We start from the raw sequence: 21,337 nt of genomic DNA on the forward strand, positions 1-21,337 counted from the left end.
GCGTGCCTCAGTTTCCCCGCAGGAGTTCCGGAGGGAGGGGGGGGGCGGGGGGGCATCGCCCGCGCAGCTCCGGGGGGGCCGGGGGAGGCTTCCCCCCCCCCACCCTCCCCGTTCGCCTCCCGTCCCTCCCCGCCGCGTTATTAATATCCAGCCCCAAAGGTGCGCCCAGCCCTCCCCGGCCGCCCGTTAACCCTTGGGGGCCCGGAGAGCCGGCGGTCGGGGGGGGAGGATGGTGGCGTCCTGGGGGGGCTCGGGTGCTGCAAAGCAACATCAGCGCCCCCCCGGGATCCCCTCAGCCCCAGCGGCGGAGGGGAAGAGGCAGCAGGACCTCCCTGCGCGGCCGGATACCGATCCGGGACCCCCCGGTGCTGGGCATCCCCGAGGGCCGGGACCCCCGCGGGGGTCTCCGCTTCGCAGTCGGGGTCTTCTGAGGGGGCTCGGGGGGGCAGAGCGGTGGGTGTTGGGTGCGGGGGGGGCACCCAGCACCCCTGGGCGCCATGAATACCCGCAGCCCGGAGCTGAAGGGGTTACAGTGCCGGGGTGCGGGTGTCCCTCGGGGTGTCCCCGGTGCCGAGCAGAGCGGGCAGGATGGTCCCGGGGAGCGCAGGGGCTGAGCCCCCCCACCCCGGCTGGTACCTCCGCGACGAGGGCAGCGGGGCGCTCTACAGGCGGGGACGGCTCCTGGGAGAGGTAAACCCCCCGAACTGCCCCCCCTGAACTGCCCCTCGCCCCCCCAGCGCCCCCTCCCCGCTGGGCACCCAGCGGGGGGTAACACGCCCGCACCCCCCGGGGGATCCCCGAGGTGTGCCGATCCAAGGGGGATCCACCCCATCCTCTCTGGAGAAGGGGAAACTGAGGCACGGGACTGAGCCCCAGCAGCTGCGGTCGCCCCACAGGGAGGGGCAGCTGGGTGGGCACCCCAACCCCCGGTGTCCGTTCCCACGGGGTCACTCGCAGGGCGCCTTCGGCCGCTGCTACCAGGTGACAGAGGTGACCAGCGGCCGGCTCTACGCGGCGAAGGTCATCCCGCGAGCCCGGCTCGCTGCCCCGGGCATCGGGGACAGGGTGAGTCCGGGGGGACACTCCCCGGGGAGAGGGGACAGTGCCCGTGGGGTCCCCGGGTGTCTGGGTGGGTTCCCGTCCCCGCGGGGTGCGTGCCGGGGGTCCCCGGTCCCCGAGGGTCCCCCCGGGGTTGCTGTCGGTGCAGGTGGAGCGGGAGCGGGAGCTGCAGTGTCACCTGCGCCACCGGCACATCGTGCGCCTGCACGGGCACTTCGCCGACCGCGGCCACCTCTGCCTGCTGCTGGAGCTCTGCAGCCGGGGGGTGAGCTCTGCACCCCGAAACCGAGCCCTTGAACCCCGAAACCGTCCCCTTGAACCCTGAAACCGAGCCCTTGAACCCCGAAACTGAGCCCTTGAACCCTGAAATAATGCACCCCAAAATTGAGCCCCTACACCCCCAAACCGAGCCCCTACAACCCCAAACCGAGCCCTTGAACCCTGAAATTCTGCACCCCAAAACTGAGCCCCTACACCTCCAAACCGAGCCCTTGAACCCCGAAACTGAGCCCCTAAACCCCAAAACTGATCCTAAACACTCCAAAACTGAGCCCCTGAACCCAAAACTGAGCCTAAACACTCCAAAACTGAGCCCCTGAACCCCAAAACTGAGCCTAAACACTCCAAAACTGAGCCCCTGAACCCTGAAACGGAGACCCTGAACCCCGAAACTGAGCCCCTGAACCCTGAAATGGAGCCCCTGAACCCCCAAACTGAGCACCCTCAGGCCGAGGCTTCAGCAGGGCCCAGCCTGGTGCCTCACTCTGTCCCCAGCCCCTGTCACTGCATCCCCCATTGTCCCCAGTCCCTCCTCGCTGTCCCCAGACGCTGTCGCTCTGTCCCCAGCCCCTGTCACTGCATCCCCCATTGTCCCCAGTCCCTCCTCGCTGTCCCCAGCCCCTGTCACTGCATCCCCCATTGTCCCCAGTCCCTCCTCGCTGTCCCCAGCCGCTGTCGCTCTGTCCCCCCAAAACTGAGCCTAAACACTCCAAAACTGAGCCCCTGAACCCCAAAACTGAGCCCCTGAACCCTGAAATGGAGCCCCTGAACCCCCAAACTGAGCACCCTCAGGCCGAGGCTTCAGCAGGGCCCAGCCTGGTGCCTCACTCTGTCCCCAGCCCCTGTCACTGCATCCCCCATTGTCCCCAGTCCCTCCTCGCTGTCCCCAGCCCCTGTCACTGCATCCCCCATTGTCCCCAGTCCCTCCTCGCTGTCCCCAGCCGCTGTCGCTCTGTCCCCAGTCCCTCGCCGACATCCTGCGGGCTCGGGGCCGCCTGACGGAGCCGGAGCTCCGGTACTACCTGCGGCAGCTGCTCTCGGGGCTGCAGTACCTGCACGGCCACGGCCTCGTGCACCGCGACCTCAAACTGAGTGCGTGGGGCTGGGGGGGACCCGGGGGTGACCCCAGGGTGGCCGAGGGTGACATCATTCGCGTCCCTCCCTCCACAGGTAACTTCTTGGTGACGGAGCGGATGCGGGTGAAGATCGGGGACCTGGGGCTGGCGCAGCGGGCGGCGCCGCCCGGGCGGCGCTGGGGGTGAGCGGGGGCTGCAGGGAGGGGGACTGGCCCTGCCCGTGTCCCCGGGGGTCACTTCGGCTGTCCCCCACGCAGGGCACTCTGTGGGACACCCGGTTACCTGGCCCCGGAGGTGCTGGACCGCAGGGGACACGCGGCGCCCTCGGATATCTGGGCCCTGGGCTGTGCTGTGTGAGAGGGGCTGCGGGAGGATGAGGGGAGATGGAGGGGAGTGAGGGGAGATGGAGGGAGGATGGGAGAGATGGAGGGAGGAGGGGATAAGGGGAGATGGAGGGAGGAGGGGAGATGGAGGGAGGATGGGAGAGATGGAGAGAGGGCAAGGGGAGATAGAGGGAGGGAGGGCAAGGGGATATGGAGGGAGGGATGAGGGGAGATGGAGGGAGGACAGTGGAGCTGGAAGGAGGATGGAGAGGGTGGAGGGAGGACAGAGCAGCCAGAGGAAGGACAGGGATCCTGCAGGGAGCCCAGAGACCCTGCAGGGAGCCCAGGGACCTTGCAGGGAGCACAGGGACCCTGCAGGGAGCCCAGGGACAGTGCAGGGAGCACAGGGACAGTGCAGGGAGCCCAGGGACCCTGCAGGGAGCCGGCCTCCCCCACTGTGATCCTCAGAGGAGCCCCCAGTGACCCCCCTGGTGACCCCTCAATGACATCCCTGCCCCAGCACATGGCGCTTCCTCCACTCCACACAGCTGGGAGCAGGAATCTCCTCCTCCTCCTCCTCCTCCTCCTCCTCAGGCTCTGCACCCCTGCCCCAGCCCTGCTCCTGGATTTCCCAGGCCTCACCGTGGGTACAGATCCAGGTAGAACTTCCCGATGGTCTCCCCGGAGGACGCGTCCTTCACCGTGTAGAGCTGCACGTCCTCGTGCCACACCTGAGCCTTCTCCTCCAGGTGGAAGGTGAGGCCCAGCAGCTCCTGGTAGATGGCCAGGAGGCCTGTGGTGACCACCTGCATGGGGAAATACTCCTTGAGCAGGTTCTGGTCCACGCTGTACTTGGTCTCCTCCACCTGGTTCATGTAGTAGCGCATGTCCCAGGCGTTGATGCGGTTGTCGAACTCCAGCCCGCGCTTCTCGCACTCCTTCTTCTTCAGGTCCAGGATCACTGCCCTCTCCTTCTCCCCCAGGGGCTTCAGCTTCTGGGCCAGCTCATCTGGGGAAGCCAGGCAGGGTTGGGATCAGGGATCAGAGCAGCACACCCAGCCCAGGACGGCCCTGCTCGGCCCCAGGACGTACCCAGGAACGTGGCCACCGTCCGGCTGCTCTTGGCCATGTTCATCTCCAGCACAAAGTCAGCGTGGGTGCTGAAGCCCAGCAGATTGGCCTTCTGAGCCCTCAGGTCCACCAGCTCCTTCAGGATCAGGCAGTTCTCCTGCAAGGCAGAGAGAACACAGAGGAGAAGTGTGGAAAGAAACACAAATCCCAGGGGAGATCCCCTGCGTGCCCTGGTCAGTCCCACCGACCTCTTTGCACCTGGAGTTGAACATCTCCTCCACCTTCCTCCTGGTCTCGGGCACGTAGCACTTCTTCAGCAGGGGGAAGTAGTGTGGGTACTTCAGGGTGACCTTCAGCTTCCCATCCTCTGTCTTCTCCAGGGAGTTCAGGAAATCCTCAGGGAGCCCCCCTGGGAAAAGAGCAGGCAGGGGCTGGGGGTGAGCCCAGGATTCTCCAGGAACGCTCTGGGATCAGCCAGTGCAGGCACTCCATACCTAATTCCTCTCTGGAGAAGGGCAGGAAGGTGGTGTCCTCGTTGAGGTTCTTGTTGAAGTCGATGCACAGCACGCTCAGCTTTTTCTTGATAGCTTTGATTTTCTTCAAAAATCAAAAGAGAGAAGTCAGAGCTGGGGGGGCACTCAGGCTGTCCCCACCCTGCTGAGCTGCCAGCACTGAGCCTGGCCTTGGCTCTGAGCCAGCACAAAGGTGCACAATTAATGATGGTGAGCCAGCACTAATTGTGCACCAAAAAAAGCCCAGAAAGGCTCCCTGGGGTCACACCTGGCAGGGTTCAGCAGCCTCAGCAAGGTCCTGCCTGTTCCCTGCTGCCTCAGGAGCTGCAGGTGCTGCACTAACAACCTCCCCTCTCCTTATTTCACATTTTCTTCTGGTTTTAACCCCGTTTTGAGCTCCTCTGCTGGTGCATGGTAAGAGAGGGAGGCCCCTGAACAGCTCAGCCCCCTCAGCCCAACTCCAGCCCTTGGCACGTGGGGATTTGGTGCTAATTCCCCAATTTCACCTCCCCAGGAATTCCTCAACTCCCACTTCGTTAACATCACCCTTTCAACAAAAAGGAAAAAGTGGGGGCTGGAGACATCTCCCAAATCACCAGAACTGGGGGCAAAACCCAAACCTGAGCCTCAGACCCTGCCCTGAGCCCTGCCAGGGCTCCTCTCCCTGTGACAGGGACAAGGAGAAATGGATTCAGACTGACAGGAAGAAAGATTAGATGGGATATTAGGAAAAAATTCCTTCCTGTGAGGGTGCAGAGGCCCTGGCACAGATTTCCCAGAGGAGCTGTGGCTGCCCCTTCCCTGGAAGTGTCCAAGGCCAGCTTGGAGCAACCTGGGATAGTGGAAGATGGGCTTTAAGGTCCCTTTAGCCCAAACCATCCTGGGATTCTGTGCTCTCACCTCCTGTGTCTCCTCAGGGAGGTGGAGCCCGTTCCTTTTTCCCAGCTTGATCAGCCTCTCCAGGTACCTCTTTGCCTCGGGCCTCAGGGAAGCACTCTCTGCTTTCTCCTGGAAAACAAAAAAATCCCTGCTCCTCAGGGAGCTGCAGGAAGCTGCTTCCCAGTGGGAGCTCTGGGAACACCAGAGAGCCAGCAGCAGAAGGAAAAGCCCCAGGGAAGGCTCTGGTTTGGTGCAGAGGTTCCTGTGTCACCTCGGGGCAGGGGCTCCTCCCAGATTGCTTTAAACACCTCACCTTTGTGGCATGTCAGCATTTTGGGGGGCACTTTTGGGGGCATCACCACTGAGGTGGGTTGGATTTACCAACAGCCCCCCCAGCAAAGGTGTGACCAAGGCTCTGAGTAGGGGGCAGAGCCCTCAATCCCAAATTTCCCACCCCTCACTACAGCTGGACCACTCCGCCGTGACCACACCGCGCTCCTGCCCCGCTCCTGCATCCCTCCCTTTTTAACTCTGGGATGAAGAAAAAGGATTTGCTGGAATTCCAGGGGGTTCCAACCCCTGCTTGGGTGGCAGGGGACACACCTGCAGCCACACAATCCTCTGGTACACGTCCTGCCTCATGCTCATCTCCACGTCGAACTCTGAGAGCTTCTTGTCGGCCTCGGTGCTGGCGGCGCGGATGGCCTTGCAGGGGGACACGTGCTGGGGGAAGTCCAGCATGTTCCTACGGACTGGGAGGAGAAAAAGGGACAGGGATGATGGCTCCACGTCCCAGTGCACGCCCAGAGCCAGGCTGGCAGCCCCAGAGCCTTTCCCACAGCAGGGGAGGGGGTGGGATGCGGCTCCCGCTCTCTTTGGTCCTTTCCCTGCTGCCCAGCACATCCACCCGCTGGATTCCCACCATAACCCTCCTAAAATCCATGGGAATTCTGTGCCTGTGAGCCCCCAACAGCTCTGCCCCAGCTGGGGCAGCACAGGAGGTTTGGGGAGTCCTCTGCAGGGCTCGACACTCTATTCCAGCTGGAGGAATTCCATGATTCCTGATGGCAGCAGCGTTCCCTGCCTCCTTTAAAGCTCACAGTGGGACAATCCCTTCCTACAGACACTTCCCCAAAAGCCACCACGCTCCAGGTGCGCCCTGTCCTGATGCAATTCCACGGAGGAAAACAGGGAGAACATTCCCTGCTGCTATCCCTGCAGGAGCTCCAGGAACAGCACTCCAGGTGCTCTCCAGGCACCTGGATTCCCCCCCAGGAGGAGCTGAACAGGCAGCTCAGCCAGGGAAGTGCTGACAGTCCTGCTGAGGTGAACACTCCTCCTGCTGAGCAGGAGGAATTAATTTTTTCCCTATTATTTTAGGAAAAAAGAAGGGGGAGAGGAGGAAGATGAGGCTGCTCCCTGCCCCAGACAGGTGGGACAGCTCGAGCACAGGCAGCAGCCCAGGTGCCACGAGGAGGGGCCACCTGAATTGTCACCCTGCTGCAAATAATCATCCAGAAAGCCATCAGAACTGCACAGCTTTGGTGCCATCACGTCGTGGTACTCCCCCAAAAAAATCCCAAGGGGATTTATTCTCAAAAAAAAAAAAATAATCACGGCAGGACTGACTCTTCCAAAAAATCACAGCAGGATTTACTCCCCCAAAAAACTCACAGCAGGATTTATTCTCCAAAAAAAATCCCAACAAGATTGACTCTCCCAAAAAAATCCCAGCAGGATTTACTCTCCCAAAAAATCCCAGCAGGATTTACTCTTCCAAAAAATCCAAGCAGGATTTATTCTCCCAAAAAATCCCAGCAGGATTGACTCTACCAAAAAATCCCAGCAGGACTGACTCCCAAAAAAAAAAAAATCACAGTGGATTGACTCTCCCAAAAAATCCCAGCAGGAAACAAGGCACATGGAGAGACATTTGCCCACTGCCCCAGGGAAAACTGAGGAAGGAGGTGAGAGTTTCTTGGATCTTTTCTGTGTTTGTTCCCACTGGTGACACATGAAAGCCAGGACAGCCTTGGGAACACGGCTGCTCCTGCTGCCACAGGGCTGCCCTTGGGTTAATTTGCTTTTCCAAATCTGCTCTTTGTGCTGGTTCCTCGCTGTATAAACATTAACTGGGAATAAAACCAACATTCTGCTGGCAGCCACGGGGAGAGAAAAGCAGGTGACAGCAATCTGTCCCCACCTCTGTATTCCACCTCCAGCTGTGTATTACACCTCCACATCCCCACCTCTGTATTCCTGTATTCCACCTCCACGCCTATCCCCACCCCCGTGTATTCCACCTCCACATCTGTCCCCACCCGTGTATCCCACCTCCACATCTGTCCCCAGCTGTGTATTCCACCTCTATGCCCTTCCCCACCTCTGTATTCCTGTATCCCACCCCTGGCCCTTCCCCACCTCTGTATTCCTGTATCCCACCCCTGGCCCTTCCCCACCTGTGTATTCCACCTCCACGTCCGCCAGAGCCTTCAGCGTGTTCTCGTAGGAGACCTCCCCGCGCTCCTGGGCTCCCACGCGGTCGTAGACGAGCTTGGTGCTCTCGGTGAGCTCGGCGGCCATGGCCTCGATCTGCTCGGCCGTCAGGTCCCAGCGCAGCTGGCAGCCCAGGGGCCGCGGGGCCTGGCTGTCCACGACATTCCCTAAGGGACAGCGGCGGGGACAGCATTCCAGGGAGGGCCTGGAGCGAGCCCGAGCGCTGGGATCACCCCCCGGGAGCGCCTCGCCCTCCCGGTGCCGATAAACGCTTCACCGAAACCCGACCCCGTGCCCCGCCAGCTGCCAAGGCTGTGCCCTGCTCGGGGACACGGCCGTGCGCTGCCCCGCGGGGCACAGAGGTGACCCCGGCAGGCCTGAGGGGGTGACCCCGGCCCCGTCCTGCCGCCCCCCATCCCTCTCCCCTCCGCCGCTCCGCCCCCGCCCTCTCCCCGGTGTCCCCGCGCTCCCCGTGTGCCCCATCCCGCCGGTACCTGTCGGGGGGGCCATGTCGGCGGTGCCGGGGGTACCGGGAGGCCCCGCGCTGCTGACGAGGCCGGGAGGAAACCGGGCCGGCCCCACGCACCGAGCATGTGCCCCGACCGGAGAGGCGGGCGGGAGAGCGGGGCATGCTGGGAGCCTGGAGGACCGGGCCGCTCCCGCAGCGGGGCCAGGCAGCGGGGGCGGCTCATCCCGGCCGCGACCCTCAGAGCCGGCCGGGAGCGGCCCCGGGGCGGGCGCGGAGCATCCCCGGGACCCGCCCGCCCGTTCCCATGGCAACGCCCCCGCGCGTTGCCGTGACAACGCCACATCTCTATGGTACCGGTGGGGGCGGAGCTTCCGTCGTAGGCCACGCCCATTCTTGATCTGCTGGAAGGGGCGGGGCCGCAGCGGCGCCGGCGCGCGGCGGGCGCGGCGCATGCGCAGTGCGGGAGCGCGCCCGGCCCAGGCGAGTGTCCGGTGAGCGCGGGGGGACCGGGGGCACCGGGACCGGGACGGGGGACGCCGGGACCAGGGCCCCGCCGGGACCCTTCCGCCTCGGGACCCGCTGGTGCCGGGCCGTGCTGCCCGCTGGTCAGCCGCGGTTCTGCTCCGCCTGGGGACAGCGGCACCGGAGGGTACCGGGTGCACCGGGGCCTGGGGGGCGGGACCGGACGGGACGGGACGTACCGGGAGCGGGCTGTGCCCCGCGTTGGGACTTCTGTGTCTGCGCTCCTGCCGGTGCCAGGCCCGGGAGTCACCCGCTCCGGTGCCGGTGAGCGCACCGGGACCCGGCGGATCCCCGGCCGGGGGTCCCCGGTTGCCTCCACCGGGGCGGGGTCCGGGCGGTGCTCGCGGGGCTCTGGGCAGCGCGGCGGGGGCACCGGGGAGCCGTGCCTTCTCCTCTCCGCCCGGCGCGGTCCGGGGGCTCCCGGGGAACGGGAGCCGGGCGGGCCCGGTGCCGCTCCGGTGCGCTCGCGTTAAACGGAGCTCGTGTCTCGGTTCAAGGAGCCTCGGTGTGCTACAAACCCAGTTAAAGCCCGCGGAGCCGCAGCCGCGTTCCCCCGGGAGCTGCCCTGGGATCGCTGGAGTTGCCAGCCTCGGGCTGCGGGGTCTCCGTGCTTTGGGATTCCCTTCCCTTTCCCTGCCAGGACAGCCTGGCACAGCCCTGGCTGCCAAATTCCCTTCCTTTCCCTGCCAGGACAGCCTGGTACAGCTCTGGCTGCCAAATTCCCTTCTCTTTTCCCTGCCAGGACAGCCTGGCACAGCCCTGGCTGCCAAATTCCCTTCCCTTTCCCTGCCAGGACAGCCTGGCACAGCCCTGGTTACCAAATTCCCTTCTCTTTTCCCTGCCAGGACAGCCTGGCACAGCCCTGGTTACCAAATTCCCTTCCCTTTTCCTGCCAGGACAGCCTGGCACAGCCCTGGTTACCAAATTCCCTTCCTTTTCCCTGCCAGGACAGCCTGGCACAGCCCTGGTTACCAAATTCCCTTCCCTTTTCCTGCCAGGACAGCCTGGCACAGCCCTGGTTACCAAATTCCCTTCCTTTCCCTGCCAGGACAGCCTGGCACAGCCCTGGTTACCAAATTCCCTTCCCTTTCCCTGCCAGGACAGCCCTGGCTGCCAGGGGCTGCCCAATTCCTCCTGCTCTTGGCTCTGGTTTCAGGAGCAAGCCGTGCTCAGGGAGCAGAAAATTGGGAATTTTTCCTGCTGAGCTCCTCAGGTTGCAGGATTTCCCCCTGCAGCACCTCTGGGTGCTTCCCTTGGCAGGGCTGTGCCAAGCAGAGGGCGAATCCAGGCCTGGAGAATTCCTAAAGAAAATAAGGAACGTTCTTTAGTCCTTACCCAGCCCTGACCAACTCCAACTCCATCCTGGCCTCGTGAACACCTCCCTGAGGGGCAGCAGCAGCAAACCCCTTTGTCCTTTTCTCTTGCAATGCACAGTTTGTGTCCGTGCAGGATTTTTTGGGCAGCCAGGAGCGGCGCAGCCCGGCCCCTCCAGCCTCTCTCCCAGCATGGCAGACCAGAAGCGTCTGGCCTTCTCCATCATCCAGTTCCTGCACACCCAGCTCCAGAACGGCAGCATGTCTCCAGATGCTCAGGAGAGTTTGGAAGGTGGGTGGACCTGCCTCTGTCAGGCCAAAATTTGGGAGAATTTCACCTTTTTTTTTTTCCCCCCCTGTTTTCTACCCCTGGCTTGGCTGGGCTGCTCCCGGTGCCGAACCTCGCTGGAATTTTGGAGTTGATTTTTCCTTTTGGGATTTATCCAGGGGTGCTGGTGGCTTGTGTGGCTTCTGATCTCTTGCAAGAGCAGCTTAGCTGGAGGCAGGGATGTACCTGGGGTCAGAAGCCTCCCTGATCCCTGCTTGGAGACTCAGAGGGCTCATCCAGGCTGAGGCAGAGCTGGGAGCGCTCCGTGGGGTGGGAGGTGGGAATTCCCTGGCTCCAGGGAAGCTTTTTGTGCTCCTGGGGTTGTTTCTCCTCTTCTCCTCCCCAAAATGTCGTCCCTCAGGGTTTTTCCAGGCATTTCCAACGGGCAGGGATCTTTAAAGGTCTCTTTAAGGAGATTAAGGTTTAGTCCTTAAAGGTTTGTGGGTTTGTCACGGTGAAAGGAGCGTGGCTGTGGGGTGGGGGGGACATTGCTGGGGGATGGCTGCTGGGAATGGGATATTTTGGGATGTAAAATGTGGCAGGAGGGCTCTGGGAGGCTCTGCTTTCCCTGGGAGCAGCTTCCCAAGCCTGAGGAGGGAGGAGGTGGCTCAGGGTTCCCAGAGAGAGGGGAATGTTTGGGTCTGTCCTTGGAATTCTGGGCCATTCCCACATTCCCAGCTGTGGGAATGCTGCTGCAGCCCCAGCCTGATTCAATTCCAGCCCCAGGAATCCCTCAGGGGGTGGGAACTGGGACTGGCTCCATCCAGGATATCCAGAGGGAAGCCTTGCCCAGCTCTGAATTTTGGCAAAATCTGAAGATACAGCCCAAAAATCCCATCCGGTGTGGGGAAAATGTTGGGATTTTTTCCTGTTTTTTTTGAGAGATGAGGGAGAGGGATGAATATTTATTAATTAATGACCTGACTCTGCTTATCCAGTGGCCATCCAGTGCCTGGAAACAGCGTTTGGGGTCTCCATGGAAGACCAAAGCCTGGCTGTGTCCCAGACCCTTCCCGAAATATTTGAAGCCGTGGCAGGGAAGGTGAGTGAGTGCCCTGGGATGTTCCCTTTTCCCTGAGTTCTGCTGGATTTACCAGGAGGCTGCTGCTCCCCTCAGAGTGTGGGAGGGGAACGTTTTGGGCTGGAAAAATGGGAATTGTGGGAATGCTCAGCTGAGCTTCTGCCTCTCCTTGGAAGGAGCTGGAACACTCCAGGACGAACTCGGAGCCCGTCACCCCCTCAGAAGATGACGTGGCTGAAGCTGAAAGACTCAAGACTGAAGGTACCAACCCCTGGAGCTGCTGGATAACGAGGGTTTGGTGCTAATTGGGAGGGGATCTCAATTCCCTGGCACCTGGAATTGGAAGAAAAAAAAGGGAATGTTTTCTATTTCTGCCTCTTGCTCTGTTTGGGCTGTAGGAGTGTGGAGAGGTTTTGCTGGCAGGAACGTTGGATCAGTGAGATTTTTATCCCAAAAATCCTGTGGGGTGTGGAGCAGAGCATCCATCCTTCCTGCTCTGTGCATGGCTTTTTCCTGGGAAAAGTGGGATGAGTGTGGATGCAGCACTTCCCCCCTGAGCCAGCACCTGGGGTGGTTTTTGGGATGCAGGGTCAGGAATGGTGGAATTTCCAGCACAGCCTCGCTGCTGGCCCTTCCCCACTCTTACAAACCTCTCCCCTGTGCTATTCCCATGGATCCAGGCCTTTCCTTTGGTTTATCCCAGTTTTTTTCCCCTTCCCTCACCATCATTTCCCTCCCTCCTTTCAGGAAACGACCAAATGAAGGCAGAAAACTTCGAGGCTGCCGTGTCATTTTATGGAAAAGCCATCGAGTTAAACCCAGCCAACGCCGTTTATTTCTGCAACAGGTACTGAGCAGCTCCCCCCTGCTGGGATCCCAGGCTCCAGAATGCCCAAAATCCGATTTTTGGAACCATCCTGTGGAGTTTTGGAGCGGTTCCTTGCTTTTTGTGGGATCGTGCCGTGCTTTTGGTGCCTCCTGGGATCTCTGGGTGGGATGTGGGTGTGGAAATGAACTTTCTAAAGCACTGCAGGGATGAGGGATGCCAGGGAGCGGGGTCTGCTTCCATGCAGAGTGGGATGTGCTGGGAATTCAGGGTGGAATGAGGAGCTGGAGGCTCCTCGTGGAGAATTAAGGGAGATGTGTGTTCAAAATCAGCTGTGAGAAGGGGAGGGTTTTGTGTTTCTCAGGCAATTCTTGGATAAAACAGACTTTGATTTAATTTCATGGAATTCCCTGGTTGTGCTGGCAGCTCAGACCCACCTGGGCACGGTGGTGACCTGGGGAGGGGGATTTGGGTGGGAATTGGTGCTTTTGGCTCTGTGGGAGGGTTTGGGGCTGGTGTCTCTCGGAATTGTGAGGTCAAGCATAAAAACCAGCCCTAAAAACCAATTCTTTCCTCTTTGGAATGTGGGGAAATTGAGGGATGAGGGGAATAAAAGGAATTTTCTCAGCTGGAAAGCCATCCTGGAATGTCACCAGGAGGAGCAAGAACCTGGATGTGTTTGGTATGGGAACATCTCTTGTTGACAGTGACAAAATTATCCTTTGTTCTTTCAAAAAGGAAGTAAGCTTAGAAGTTTTTCTCTTTAATTAGGTGAAAAGACATCTCATAGGGCTTGAGGGACTTCACTTTAAACTTAAGGATAGCCAATTGGACAGAAGCTAAAATTTCCTAGAAAAAGAAGAGAACAAAGAAACAAATGACTTTTGTGGGGTGTTTTACCAGGGGCAAAGACTTCTTGCACTTGGCTTGGTTTTTCTTTGTAAAGACTTTTGTTATTTTGCCTTTTATTAAAACCTTTGTGTTTCTAACACTACCACAGAAGCCATCCTGCTGATTTTATACCTTCTAAGGCAGCTGAGCTATCTTAGGTGTAAAATAAATCTCCAAGAGCTCGTGAGACCTGCCTCGAGGAGACCCCAATTTCACTTTGCAGCTGGGGTTAGCACTCAGCTCACACCAGGGCTGACTTCCTTGGGGTTATTCCAGCTGCTCAGCATTCCCTTCCTCCTGTTGTTCCCATTTTTTTCCAGAGCTGCTGCCTACAGCAAACTGGGGAATTACGCGGGGGCCGTGCGGGACTGCGAGCGAGCCATCGGCATCGACCCCAACTACAGCAAAGCCTACGGCAGGATGGGGTGAGCAGCAGCTTCCTGGGGAATTCCCGCCTTTCCTCGGGAATTCTGTGCCAAAAAAAAGCCCCTCTGTAACTTTGATTTTTATTTTCTTTCCACGTTTCCTCGGGAATTCTGCATCCCTGCACACCCCAGAACAAGCATTTTAGCAGTTTGTTCCACCATGAAAAAATTCCTGCTGTTTCAGCTTTATAGGGCAGAGAAAATTTCACGTTTTTCAATTTTTAGGAAGTTGGTGGGACAATGGTTGGATAAAGCAAGGGACCAAAGAATTCCTCTGTGACCTTGATTTTTATTTTCTTTCCACCATTCCTGCTGGGATTTTCAATCCCTGCACACCCCAGAACAAGGATTTCAGCAGTTTGTTCCACCACAAAAAAATTCCTGCTGTTTCAGCTTTTTAGGGCAGAGAAAATTTCACGTTTTTCAATTTTTAGGAAGTTGGTGGGACAGCCAGGTGGATAAAACAGTGACCAAAAAATTCCTCTGTGGCTTCGATTTTTATTTTCTTTTCTGCTGGAATTTTGATTTCCTGAGAAATTCTTATTTCTCAATTCTAAGGAAGTTGATGGGGACAACAATTGGATTTAAAAAGGTGACAAAAAAAAACCCTTCAGTGACTTTGAATTTTCTTTTTTTTCCCCAGCTTGGCCCTGTCCAGCTTAAACAAACACACAGAAGCTGTTGTTTACTACAAAAAAGCTCTGGAGTTGGATCCGGACAACGAAACGTACAAATCCAACCTCAAAATAGCTGAACAGAAAATGAAGGAGACTCCCAGTCCAGTAAGTTGTGGAATTTGGGAGTTTTTTTGGGGGTTAAAAGAGCTCCTGGAGCAAGAGCAGGGTTTTGAAACAGCAATTTCCACTTTTGTGATCAAATCTCTCCAAAATTCAGCTCTTTTTTTTTGTTTTCCCCATAGCACCAAAGGTGGTTTTAAGTGTTTGTTTTGGTTGTTTTTTTAGTTTTTGGGGGGTTTTTTTACACAAGGAAAACTTTTGGTTTTTTCCAAAAGAAACCTTTGGCAGCCAGGGAGCTGTTCTGGGCTGGAATGTCCTTATGGATCATTTTGAAAGGGATTTTAATTTTCCAAAGGTTTTTCCAGGGCTGAGAGAGGGAGGGAGGGGTGAGCAGGAATCTCTGGGGTTTTCCAGAGGGTTTGGACAGAGCCTCTTCCCCCTGTCAGGGTTTAAAGGTTGGATTTGGGATCCTCCCAGGGCCTGGAGGGAGCCTCCAAAAAAAATGGGGAAGGATTTTTCCAAGAGCCTGGAGAGACAGGACAAGGGGAGTGGGTGGGATAATGGGAAGGAATCCTTGGATGTGAGGGGCTGGGATGGAATTCCCAGAGAAGTTGAGTCCCTAGGAGTGTCCAGGAAGAGAAGAGGAGCTCCAGGGGCTCCAGGAGAGCTGGAGAGGGATTTGGGACAAGGGATGGAGGGACAGGACACAGGGAATGGGTTTAAACTGGGAAAAGGGAGATCTGGGTGGGATTTTGGGAAGGAATTCCTGGCTGGGAGGGAATGGGATGGAATTCCCAGAGCAGCTGTGGCTACTCCATCCTTGGAAGAGCCCAAGGAGCTGGGGCAGTGGGCTGGGAATGGATCCCTTCATCCCAAGCCATTCCTGCTGGGATTCCCTAGCTCTGGCAGCTCTGGGAATGAGGGATGGGAATGGGGAATGAGGGATAGGGAATGGGAATGGGGAATGGGAAATGAGGAACTGGGGATGGGAATGGGAAATGGGGAATGAGGGATGGGAATGGGGAATGGGAATGAGGAATTGGGGATGGGAATGGGGGATGAGGGATGGGAAAGGGGGATGAGAATATGGGGAATGACAGATGAGGGGTAGGGAATGGGGTTTGGGAACTGGGAATAGGGAATGGGGAATGAGAGATGGCAGTGGTGTTTGGGAATGGGGAATGCAGAATGGGAATGGGGAATGAGGGATAGGAATGAGGGATGGGGTTTGGGAATGGGGAATGAGGGATAGGAATGAGGGATGGGCATGGGAATGAAGGATTGGGAATGGGGAATGAGGAATTGGGAATGGGAAATGAGGGATGGGCATGGGAATGGGGAATGAGGGATAGGAATGAGGGATGGGGTTTGGGAATGAGGGATGAGGGATGGGAATGGGGAATGGGGTTTGGGAATGGGGAATGAGAGATGGGAATGGGAAATGAGGGATGGGCATGGGGAATGGGAAATGGGAAGAGGGAATGAGGGATGGGAATGGGGAATGAAGGATTGGGAATGGGGAAGGAGGAATTGGGAATGAGAAATGAGGGATGGGCATGGGAATGGGGAATTAGGGATGGGGAATGGGGTTTGGGAATAGGGAATGAAGAATGGGAATGGGGAATGAGCCATGACAGCAGCTCTGGTTTCTCTCTTGCAGACCGGCGGCCCCGGAGGGTTCGACCTGGCCGGATTGCTGAACAACCCCGGCTTCATGAGCATGGTGATTCCAGAGCCTGGGATTCCCTGGGGTGGAGCCTCCCTGGTGTCTCCTCACATGGGATTCCTCAGGATGGAGCCCCTCTGGAAGCTTTTCCCACTCCCTGGGGCTGTTTGGGAGCTGCTGCTGCTCCCTTCAGCTCAGACAGAGCTGGGAATTTCTCCTCAGGCTTTTCCCGGGCTGTGGCAGGAGCTGCTCTGCTCTGGGCTTGGCCTTTGCTCTTCTTTTTGCCATTTTTGCCATTTTCCCCCTTTTCCCGGATTCCCAAGGATTCCCAAGCATTCCCACCTTCCCTTTGGGGTTGATCCCACCCCGTCCCTGCTGCCTCACCCGGGTGTTTTTATTCCCCACAGGCCTCAAACCTCATGAACAACCCCCAAGTACAACAGCTGTGAGTTGGATCCCACTTTTATTTATTCCCTCTTGGAATTCTGGGTTGGGCCTTTCCCAGTGGGAGCAGGAGGGAATTTGGGCCAGGAATGTGGAGGGGGGGCTGGGAACCAGCCCAGTTCCCTGAGCTGGGGGGGTTTGGGTGCTCTGGGAGGTGCTGGGAAAGGGATTGGAATAAAATTATTCCCAAGGGAGGTGGGATGGGATGGATCGTGGCCCTGGAATTGGCTCTGCTGCAGTTTTATGGGATTTCAGGATTTCCCAGCTTGGTTAAAATGGGAATATTCCCATTCCTGTGTGGTTGTGAGGAGCAGTTTCCAAAATTTGAAGAGAATGGATAAATTCCTGAATCCCAAGAAGGCCCAGGCCATTCCTGAGCATCCCAGTGGAGCGTGGCAGGAGGGAGAGACCCTCTGGAGCCCCCAAATCCTTGGATTTTTGGGATGAGACCACTCAGCTCCCTTTAGCTTCTCCCTGTGCCTGGTGGGAATTCCCACCTAGATCCAGCCCTGGAGGGAATCCAGGGAATCCTGTCCTGGATGCAGAGCAGGGCTGTAATTCCATAAATTTGGGAATACCAACATTATTAAACTAATTTTATTCGTTGTTCAGCTTAATTACTTATTTCCAGCCGAGCCAGGACAAGCTGCTGCAGGGAATTCCGAGATCCCTGGGATGGGAAGTTGCTCCCAGTGGTCCCCAGGTGATTTTTTTGGGATTTTTTTTCCCAGTTCTGAGCCCGTTTTGTCCCTTCCCAGAATGTCCGGGATGATCTCGGGAGGCCACAACGCCATGGGAGCGGCCGGGAGCAGCCCCTCCACCAACGACCTGGCCAGCCTGATCCAGGCGTGAGTGGGGACACCGGGGACAGCAGGGGACAGCTGGGACACCTGGGGACACCGGGGACACCTGGGACAGCTGGGGGACGGGGTTGGGGACAGCTGGGACACCTGGGGACAGCAGGGGACAGCAGGGACACCTGAGGACAGTAGGGACAGCAGGGGACAGCTGGGGACACCTGGGGACAGCTGGGACAGCAGGGGACAGCTGGGACACCTGGGGACACCTGGGACAGCTGGGACAGCTGGGACAGCAGGGACAGCTGGGGACAGCTGGGACACCTGGGACAGCTGGGGGACGGGGTTGGGGACAGCTGGGGACAGCTGGGACACCTGGGGACAGCAGGGGACAGCAGGGACACCTGAGGACAGCAGGGGACAGCAGGGGACAGCTGGGGACACCTGGGGACAGCTGGGGACAGGTGGGACACCTGGGGACAGCTGGGGGACGGGGTTGGGGACACCTGGGGACACGGCTGGGGGACAGGATTTGGGACAGACTCGGAACAGGGCTGGGGGACGGGGTTGGGGATGGCTGGGGACAGCTGGGGGACAGGGCTGGGGACAGGGCTGAGGACAGCTGGGGACAAGACTGGAAACAGCTGGGGGACAGGATTGGGGACAGGCTGGGGACAGGGCTGGAGACAATCCAGAGGGACAATCCTGCGTCCAGGGCTGGGAATGTCCCAGGGTGTTGCCCCTGTCCTGGTATCCCCTGTTGTCCCCATGTCACTGCTGTCACCCCGTCCCTGCTGCCCCTGATATCCCCGTGTGTCCCCGTGTGCCTGTGTCCCTGATGTCCTCTGTCCCGTGTCCCCTGTGCGTCCCTGATGTCCCCATGTCCCTGATGTCCCCTGTGTGTCCCTGCTGTCCCTGCTGTCCCCTGTGTGTCCCTGCTGTCCCCTGTGTGTCCCTGATGTCCCCTGTGTGTCCCCGTGTCCCTGATGTCCCCATGTCCCCGCTGTCCCCTGTGTGTCCCTGATGTCCCTGTGTGTCCCCGTGTCCCTGATGTCCCTGTGTGTCCCTGATGTCCCCGTGTCCCCGCTGTCCCCTGTGTGTCCCTGTGTCCCTGCTGTCCCCATGTCCCTGATGTCCCCGTGTCCCCGTGTCCCCAGGGGCCAGCAGTTTGCCCAGCAGATGCAGCAGCAGAACCCCGAGCTGATCGAGCAGCTGCGCAGCCAAATCCGCAGCCGGACCCCGAGCGCCAGCAACGAGGAGCAGCAGGAGTGAGGTGGGCAGTGTCGGTGATTGATCGGTGATCGATCGGTGATTGATCAGTGATTGATCGGTGATTGATCAGTGATCGATCGGTGATTGATCGGTGATTGATCGGTGATTGATCAGGGATTGATTAGTGATTGATCAGGGATTGATTAGTGATTGATCAGTGATTGATTGGTGATTGATTGAGTGCAGGAATTGATAACTGCAATTCCAGTCAGGAGTGAGGTGGGCAGTGTCAGTGATCGATCAGTGATTGATCAGGGATTGATCAGTGATTGATCAGGGATTGATCAGTGATTGATCAGGGATTGATCAGTGATTGATCAGGGATTGATCAGTGATTGATCAGGGATTGATCAGTGATTGATCAGTGATTGATCAGTGATTACAGGAATTAATAACTGCAATTCCAATCAGTCAGGAGTGAGGTGAGCAGTGATTAGTGATTGATCAGTGATTGATTAGTGATTAGAGGAATTGGTAACTGCAATTCCAATCACTCAGGAGTGAGGTGGGCAGTGATCAGTGATTGATTAGTGATTGATTAGTGATTGATTGAGTACAGGAATTGGTAACTGCAATTCTAAACAAGTCAGGAGTGAGGTGGGGATCAGTGCCATTGATTATTGATTGATTATTGATTGGTTGAGTACAGGAATTCTTCTAACCAATCAGGAGTGAGATGGGGCAGGATCAATGCCATTGATTATTGATTGATTGAGTACAGGAATTGATAACTGCAATTCCAGTCAGTCAGGAGTGAGGTGGGGATCAGTGCCATTGATTATTGATTGATTGATTCAATACAGGAATTGATAACATCAGTTTGAGTCAAATGAAGTTTTGAATTGTTATTTTAAAATTTCAACTTAAATGTTTTAAATTAACTAATTAAAATTAAATTAATATTAAGTTAGACCAAATTTTAAAATAAATTAAAATTTGTGAATGGAAATGAATGAAAAAAATAAATTAAAATTAATGGGATTAAAATTAAAATCATTGAAATAAGAATAAAATAATTTAAAATTAAAATAATGAAAGCAATTTAAGTTATTATATTTGTTTGCATTTAAAATAATGAAAAGAAGTTAAGACAAAAATAAATTGAATTGAAATAAAATTTTAAATAAATAAAATGATAAAAAATTAAATAATAAGATAATTATACTAATTATATAATGATATATTGTATAATTCTAGATGTTATATACATACTATAATTATAATAGTAATAATTAAACAATAATAAAATTAATTAAAATCTAATTGAAATGAAATAAAATAGATTGACATAAAATAAAGTTATTATTTAAAAAGAAATTAAAATATCCTTTAAAATGAAAATAAATTTAAAATAAATTAAATGGAAATATAATAAAGTCAAAATAAATAAATTAAAATAAATAATCAGATTGAACTGCTGAAATTCCATTTCCCAGTGAATTCCCTGTTTTCCCTCTCTCTGCAGCTCCTGGAAATTCCAGAATTTCCTTTTCCAGCTGGGAGCCACCTCCGTGTTGCCAATTCTTGACTTGGAAGTGTCCAAGAGGGGGAAAAAACCCAAAACTCCAACGGATAAAAACCACAAAAATTCCCAAATCTTCCCGTGCCCTGCATGTCCCCGAGAATTCCCAATTCCCTCCCTGCTCCTCCCTTTTTTCCCCTTTTTTTTCCCCTTTTTTTCCCCTTTTTTTCCCCTTTTTTTTCCCCTTTTTTCCCCTTTTTTCCCCCTTTTTTCCCCCTTTTTTCCCCTTTTTTCCCCTTTTTCCAGGTTTATTTTTTGGGTTTTTTTTCCTGGCAGCCCCAGCAGAGCTGAACTCAGAATTCTGCTGGGAAATTCCCAAATCCCCACAGGATTTGCTGCCTGGGGGGGGGTTTAATTCCCAATTTTTTTTGGTTTTTTGGAGCATTTCCAAGCAAATTCTTTTTTTTTTTCCCCAATTTTCCCCTCGGGAGCCACTTCCAAGAAGTGTTTGAGTCCCTGCTCGTCCCCATCCTGGAATTCCCAGGATTTTCCATCTCTGGGAATGAGGATTTTGCTCCAAGTCTGGGATTTTTTGGGAATTTTGCTGCTTCTCCTCTCCAGGATCCACGGGGGAGTCAGTTCTGAACCTCCCCCAGGCATTTTTGGGGTTTTTCCCATCCCAAAAAAAATCCTGGAAAATCCCATTTTGGTCGTGCAGCAACTCTGGCAAAATGGGAATTTCTGCCATGGAACGTGAGCAGGGAGGGAGTGAAGGTGTTTTTAGTGTGTTTCAAGGAGTTTTTTTCTGAATTATTTTGATTTTTTTTTTAATTGCATGTCAGTGATCAGCCTGGCTGGGCTGGGGTGGAGGGAATCCAAAATCCCCCTTTGGATCCAAAATCCAGGATTTGGGCAGGGAAAAGCTCCTGGAGCCGCCTCAAATCCCAGCTGGGGAGAAACCAGAGGGGTTTTTTTTTAAAAATCCAAAATGGATTTAAATCTGATTTTTGGCTCCTGGGGGAGGAGGAGCCCCTCTGGAACGTTGGGGAGACGGAAAAAATCATGGAAAAAAGTGATTTTTTTTGGTCGAGGCTCCGTGGAATTCATGTGGTTCGTGTCACTCGTGAGGAATAAAAACCATTTGGACACTTTGGTTGTTATCCCTGCGTGCTCAGGTGATTTTCCAGAACTTTCCGTGGGCTCAGGGTCTGTTTGGGGCACATTTTAATCCCACTTTAATCCCATTTTAATCCCATTTTAATCCCATTTCCCCCAATTTTTTTCTCCTTCCCAGCGGGAATTCTCCTCCTGCGCGTTCCTACAGCACAAAAATAGGAAAACTTTTAATTTCCCCCCATTTTTCCTTCCCTAATTGCTTTTAATTTCTCTCCAGCTGCTTTTGTGTAGCCCCACCAAAGGAATTTCAGGCTGGCAAGGAAAATATTCGGGAATTATTTTCCAAAAAATAT

The 21,337-nt window shown here is 55.7% G+C and overlaps 3 protein-coding genes across 8 annotated transcripts; 2 read left to right on the forward strand and 1 right to left on the reverse strand.

Moving 5' to 3' along the window:
• The first annotated feature begins 255 nt into the window (after positions 1-255).
• On the forward strand, positions 256-2,780 carry LOC121361786 (inactive serine/threonine-protein kinase PLK5-like). 3 transcript variants are annotated; one of them, XM_041482801.1, is made up of 6 exons: positions 256-690; positions 958-1,065; positions 1,208-1,324; positions 2,301-2,430; positions 2,509-2,596; positions 2,672-2,780. In XM_041482801.1, exons 1-6 carry the CDS (start codon positions 589-591, stop codon positions 2,769-2,771), a joined length of 645 nt encoding a protein of 214 aa, XP_041338735.1. In that variant the 5' UTR covers positions 256-588; the 3' UTR covers positions 2,772-2,780. The 3 variants fall into 3 exon arrangements, with proteins under 3 accessions (XP_041338735.1, XP_041338744.1, XP_041338753.1); XM_041482810.1 differs by having other exon boundaries at positions 982-1,065; XM_041482819.1 differs by lacking the exon at positions 958-1,065.
• Positions 2,781-3,371: 591 nt separating this feature from the next.
• LOC121360908 (thimet oligopeptidase-like) lies at positions 3,372-8,394 on the reverse strand. Its single transcript, XM_041481075.1, has 8 exons — positions 8,190-8,394; positions 7,659-7,862; positions 5,803-5,951; positions 5,221-5,328; positions 4,303-4,405; positions 4,057-4,217; positions 3,830-3,965; positions 3,372-3,746 (listed from the first exon to the last, which is right to left on the reverse strand). Exons 1-8 carry the CDS (start codon positions 8,203-8,205, stop codon positions 3,376-3,378), a joined length of 1,248 nt encoding a protein of 415 aa, XP_041337009.1. The 5' UTR covers positions 8,206-8,394; the 3' UTR covers positions 3,372-3,375.
• A 204-nt stretch (positions 8,395-8,598) lies between these two features.
• On the forward strand, positions 8,599-21,016 carry SGTA (small glutamine rich tetratricopeptide repeat co-chaperone alpha). Of its 4 annotated transcripts, none has more exons than XM_041482646.1 (12): positions 8,599-8,655; positions 10,121-10,291; positions 11,266-11,369; positions 11,525-11,609; positions 12,096-12,195; positions 13,386-13,490; positions 14,134-14,272; positions 15,888-15,950; positions 16,301-16,338; positions 17,096-17,185; positions 18,292-18,407; positions 19,872-21,016. In XM_041482646.1, the coding sequence occupies exons 2-11, from the start codon at positions 10,192-10,194 to the stop codon at positions 18,404-18,406; spliced, it is 939 nt and encodes a 312-aa protein (XP_041338580.1). In that variant the 5' UTR covers positions 8,599-8,655; positions 10,121-10,191; the 3' UTR covers position 18,407; positions 19,872-21,016. The 4 variants fall into 4 exon arrangements, with proteins under 4 accessions (XP_041338580.1, XP_041338588.1, XP_041338597.1 ...); XM_041482654.1 differs by having other exon boundaries at positions 8,610-8,655; positions 10,136-10,291; XM_041482663.1 differs by lacking the exon at positions 8,599-8,655 and adding an exon at positions 8,667-8,813 and having other exon boundaries at positions 10,136-10,291.
• Positions 21,017-21,337: the final 321 nt, after the last annotated feature.

Source organism: Pyrgilauda ruficollis, unplaced genomic scaffold (assembly GCF_017590135.1).
Source record: "Pyrgilauda ruficollis isolate IOZ18807 unplaced genomic scaffold, ASM1759013v1 scaffold115, whole genome shotgun sequence".
In the NCBI taxonomy this organism is placed as follows: Eukaryota; Metazoa; Chordata; class Aves; order Passeriformes; family Passeridae; genus Pyrgilauda; species Pyrgilauda ruficollis.

Bases quoted from the DNA above. Each gene is read 5' to 3' on its own strand.
- LOC121361786 (XM_041482801.1), top strand. From the start codon at position 589: ATGGTCCCGGGGAGCGCAGGGGCTGAGCCCCCCCACCCCGGCTGGTAC. The intron at 2,431-2,508 runs GTGCGTGGGGCT...CTCCCTCCACAG, and splicing joins GCACCGCGACCTCAAACTGA to GTAACTTCTTGGTGACGGAG. The intron at 2,597-2,671 runs GTGAGCGGGGGC...TCCCCCACGCAG, and splicing joins CCGCCCGGGCGGCGCTGGGG to GGCACTCTGTGGGACACCCG.
- LOC121360908 (XM_041481075.1), bottom strand. The intron at 5,329-5,802 runs GTGTGTCCCCTG...TTTGTTTTCCAG, and splicing joins AGAGGATTGTGTGGCTGCAG to GAGAAAGCAGAGAGTGCTTC. The intron at 4,406-5,220 runs GTGAGAGCACAG...TGATTTTTGAAG, and splicing joins TCCCTGAGGAGACACAGGAG to AAAATCAAAGCTATCAAGAA.
- SGTA (XM_041482646.1), top strand. From the start codon at position 10,192: ATGGCAGACCAGAAGCGTCTGGCCTTCTCCATCATCCAGTTCCTGCAC. The intron at 14,273-15,887 runs GTAAGTTGTGGA...TCTCTCTTGCAG, and splicing joins TGAAGGAGACTCCCAGTCCA to ACCGGCGGCCCCGGAGGGTT. The intron at 16,339-17,095 runs GTGAGTTGGATC...GTCCCTTCCCAG, and splicing joins AACCCCCAAGTACAACAGCT to AATGTCCGGGATGATCTCGG.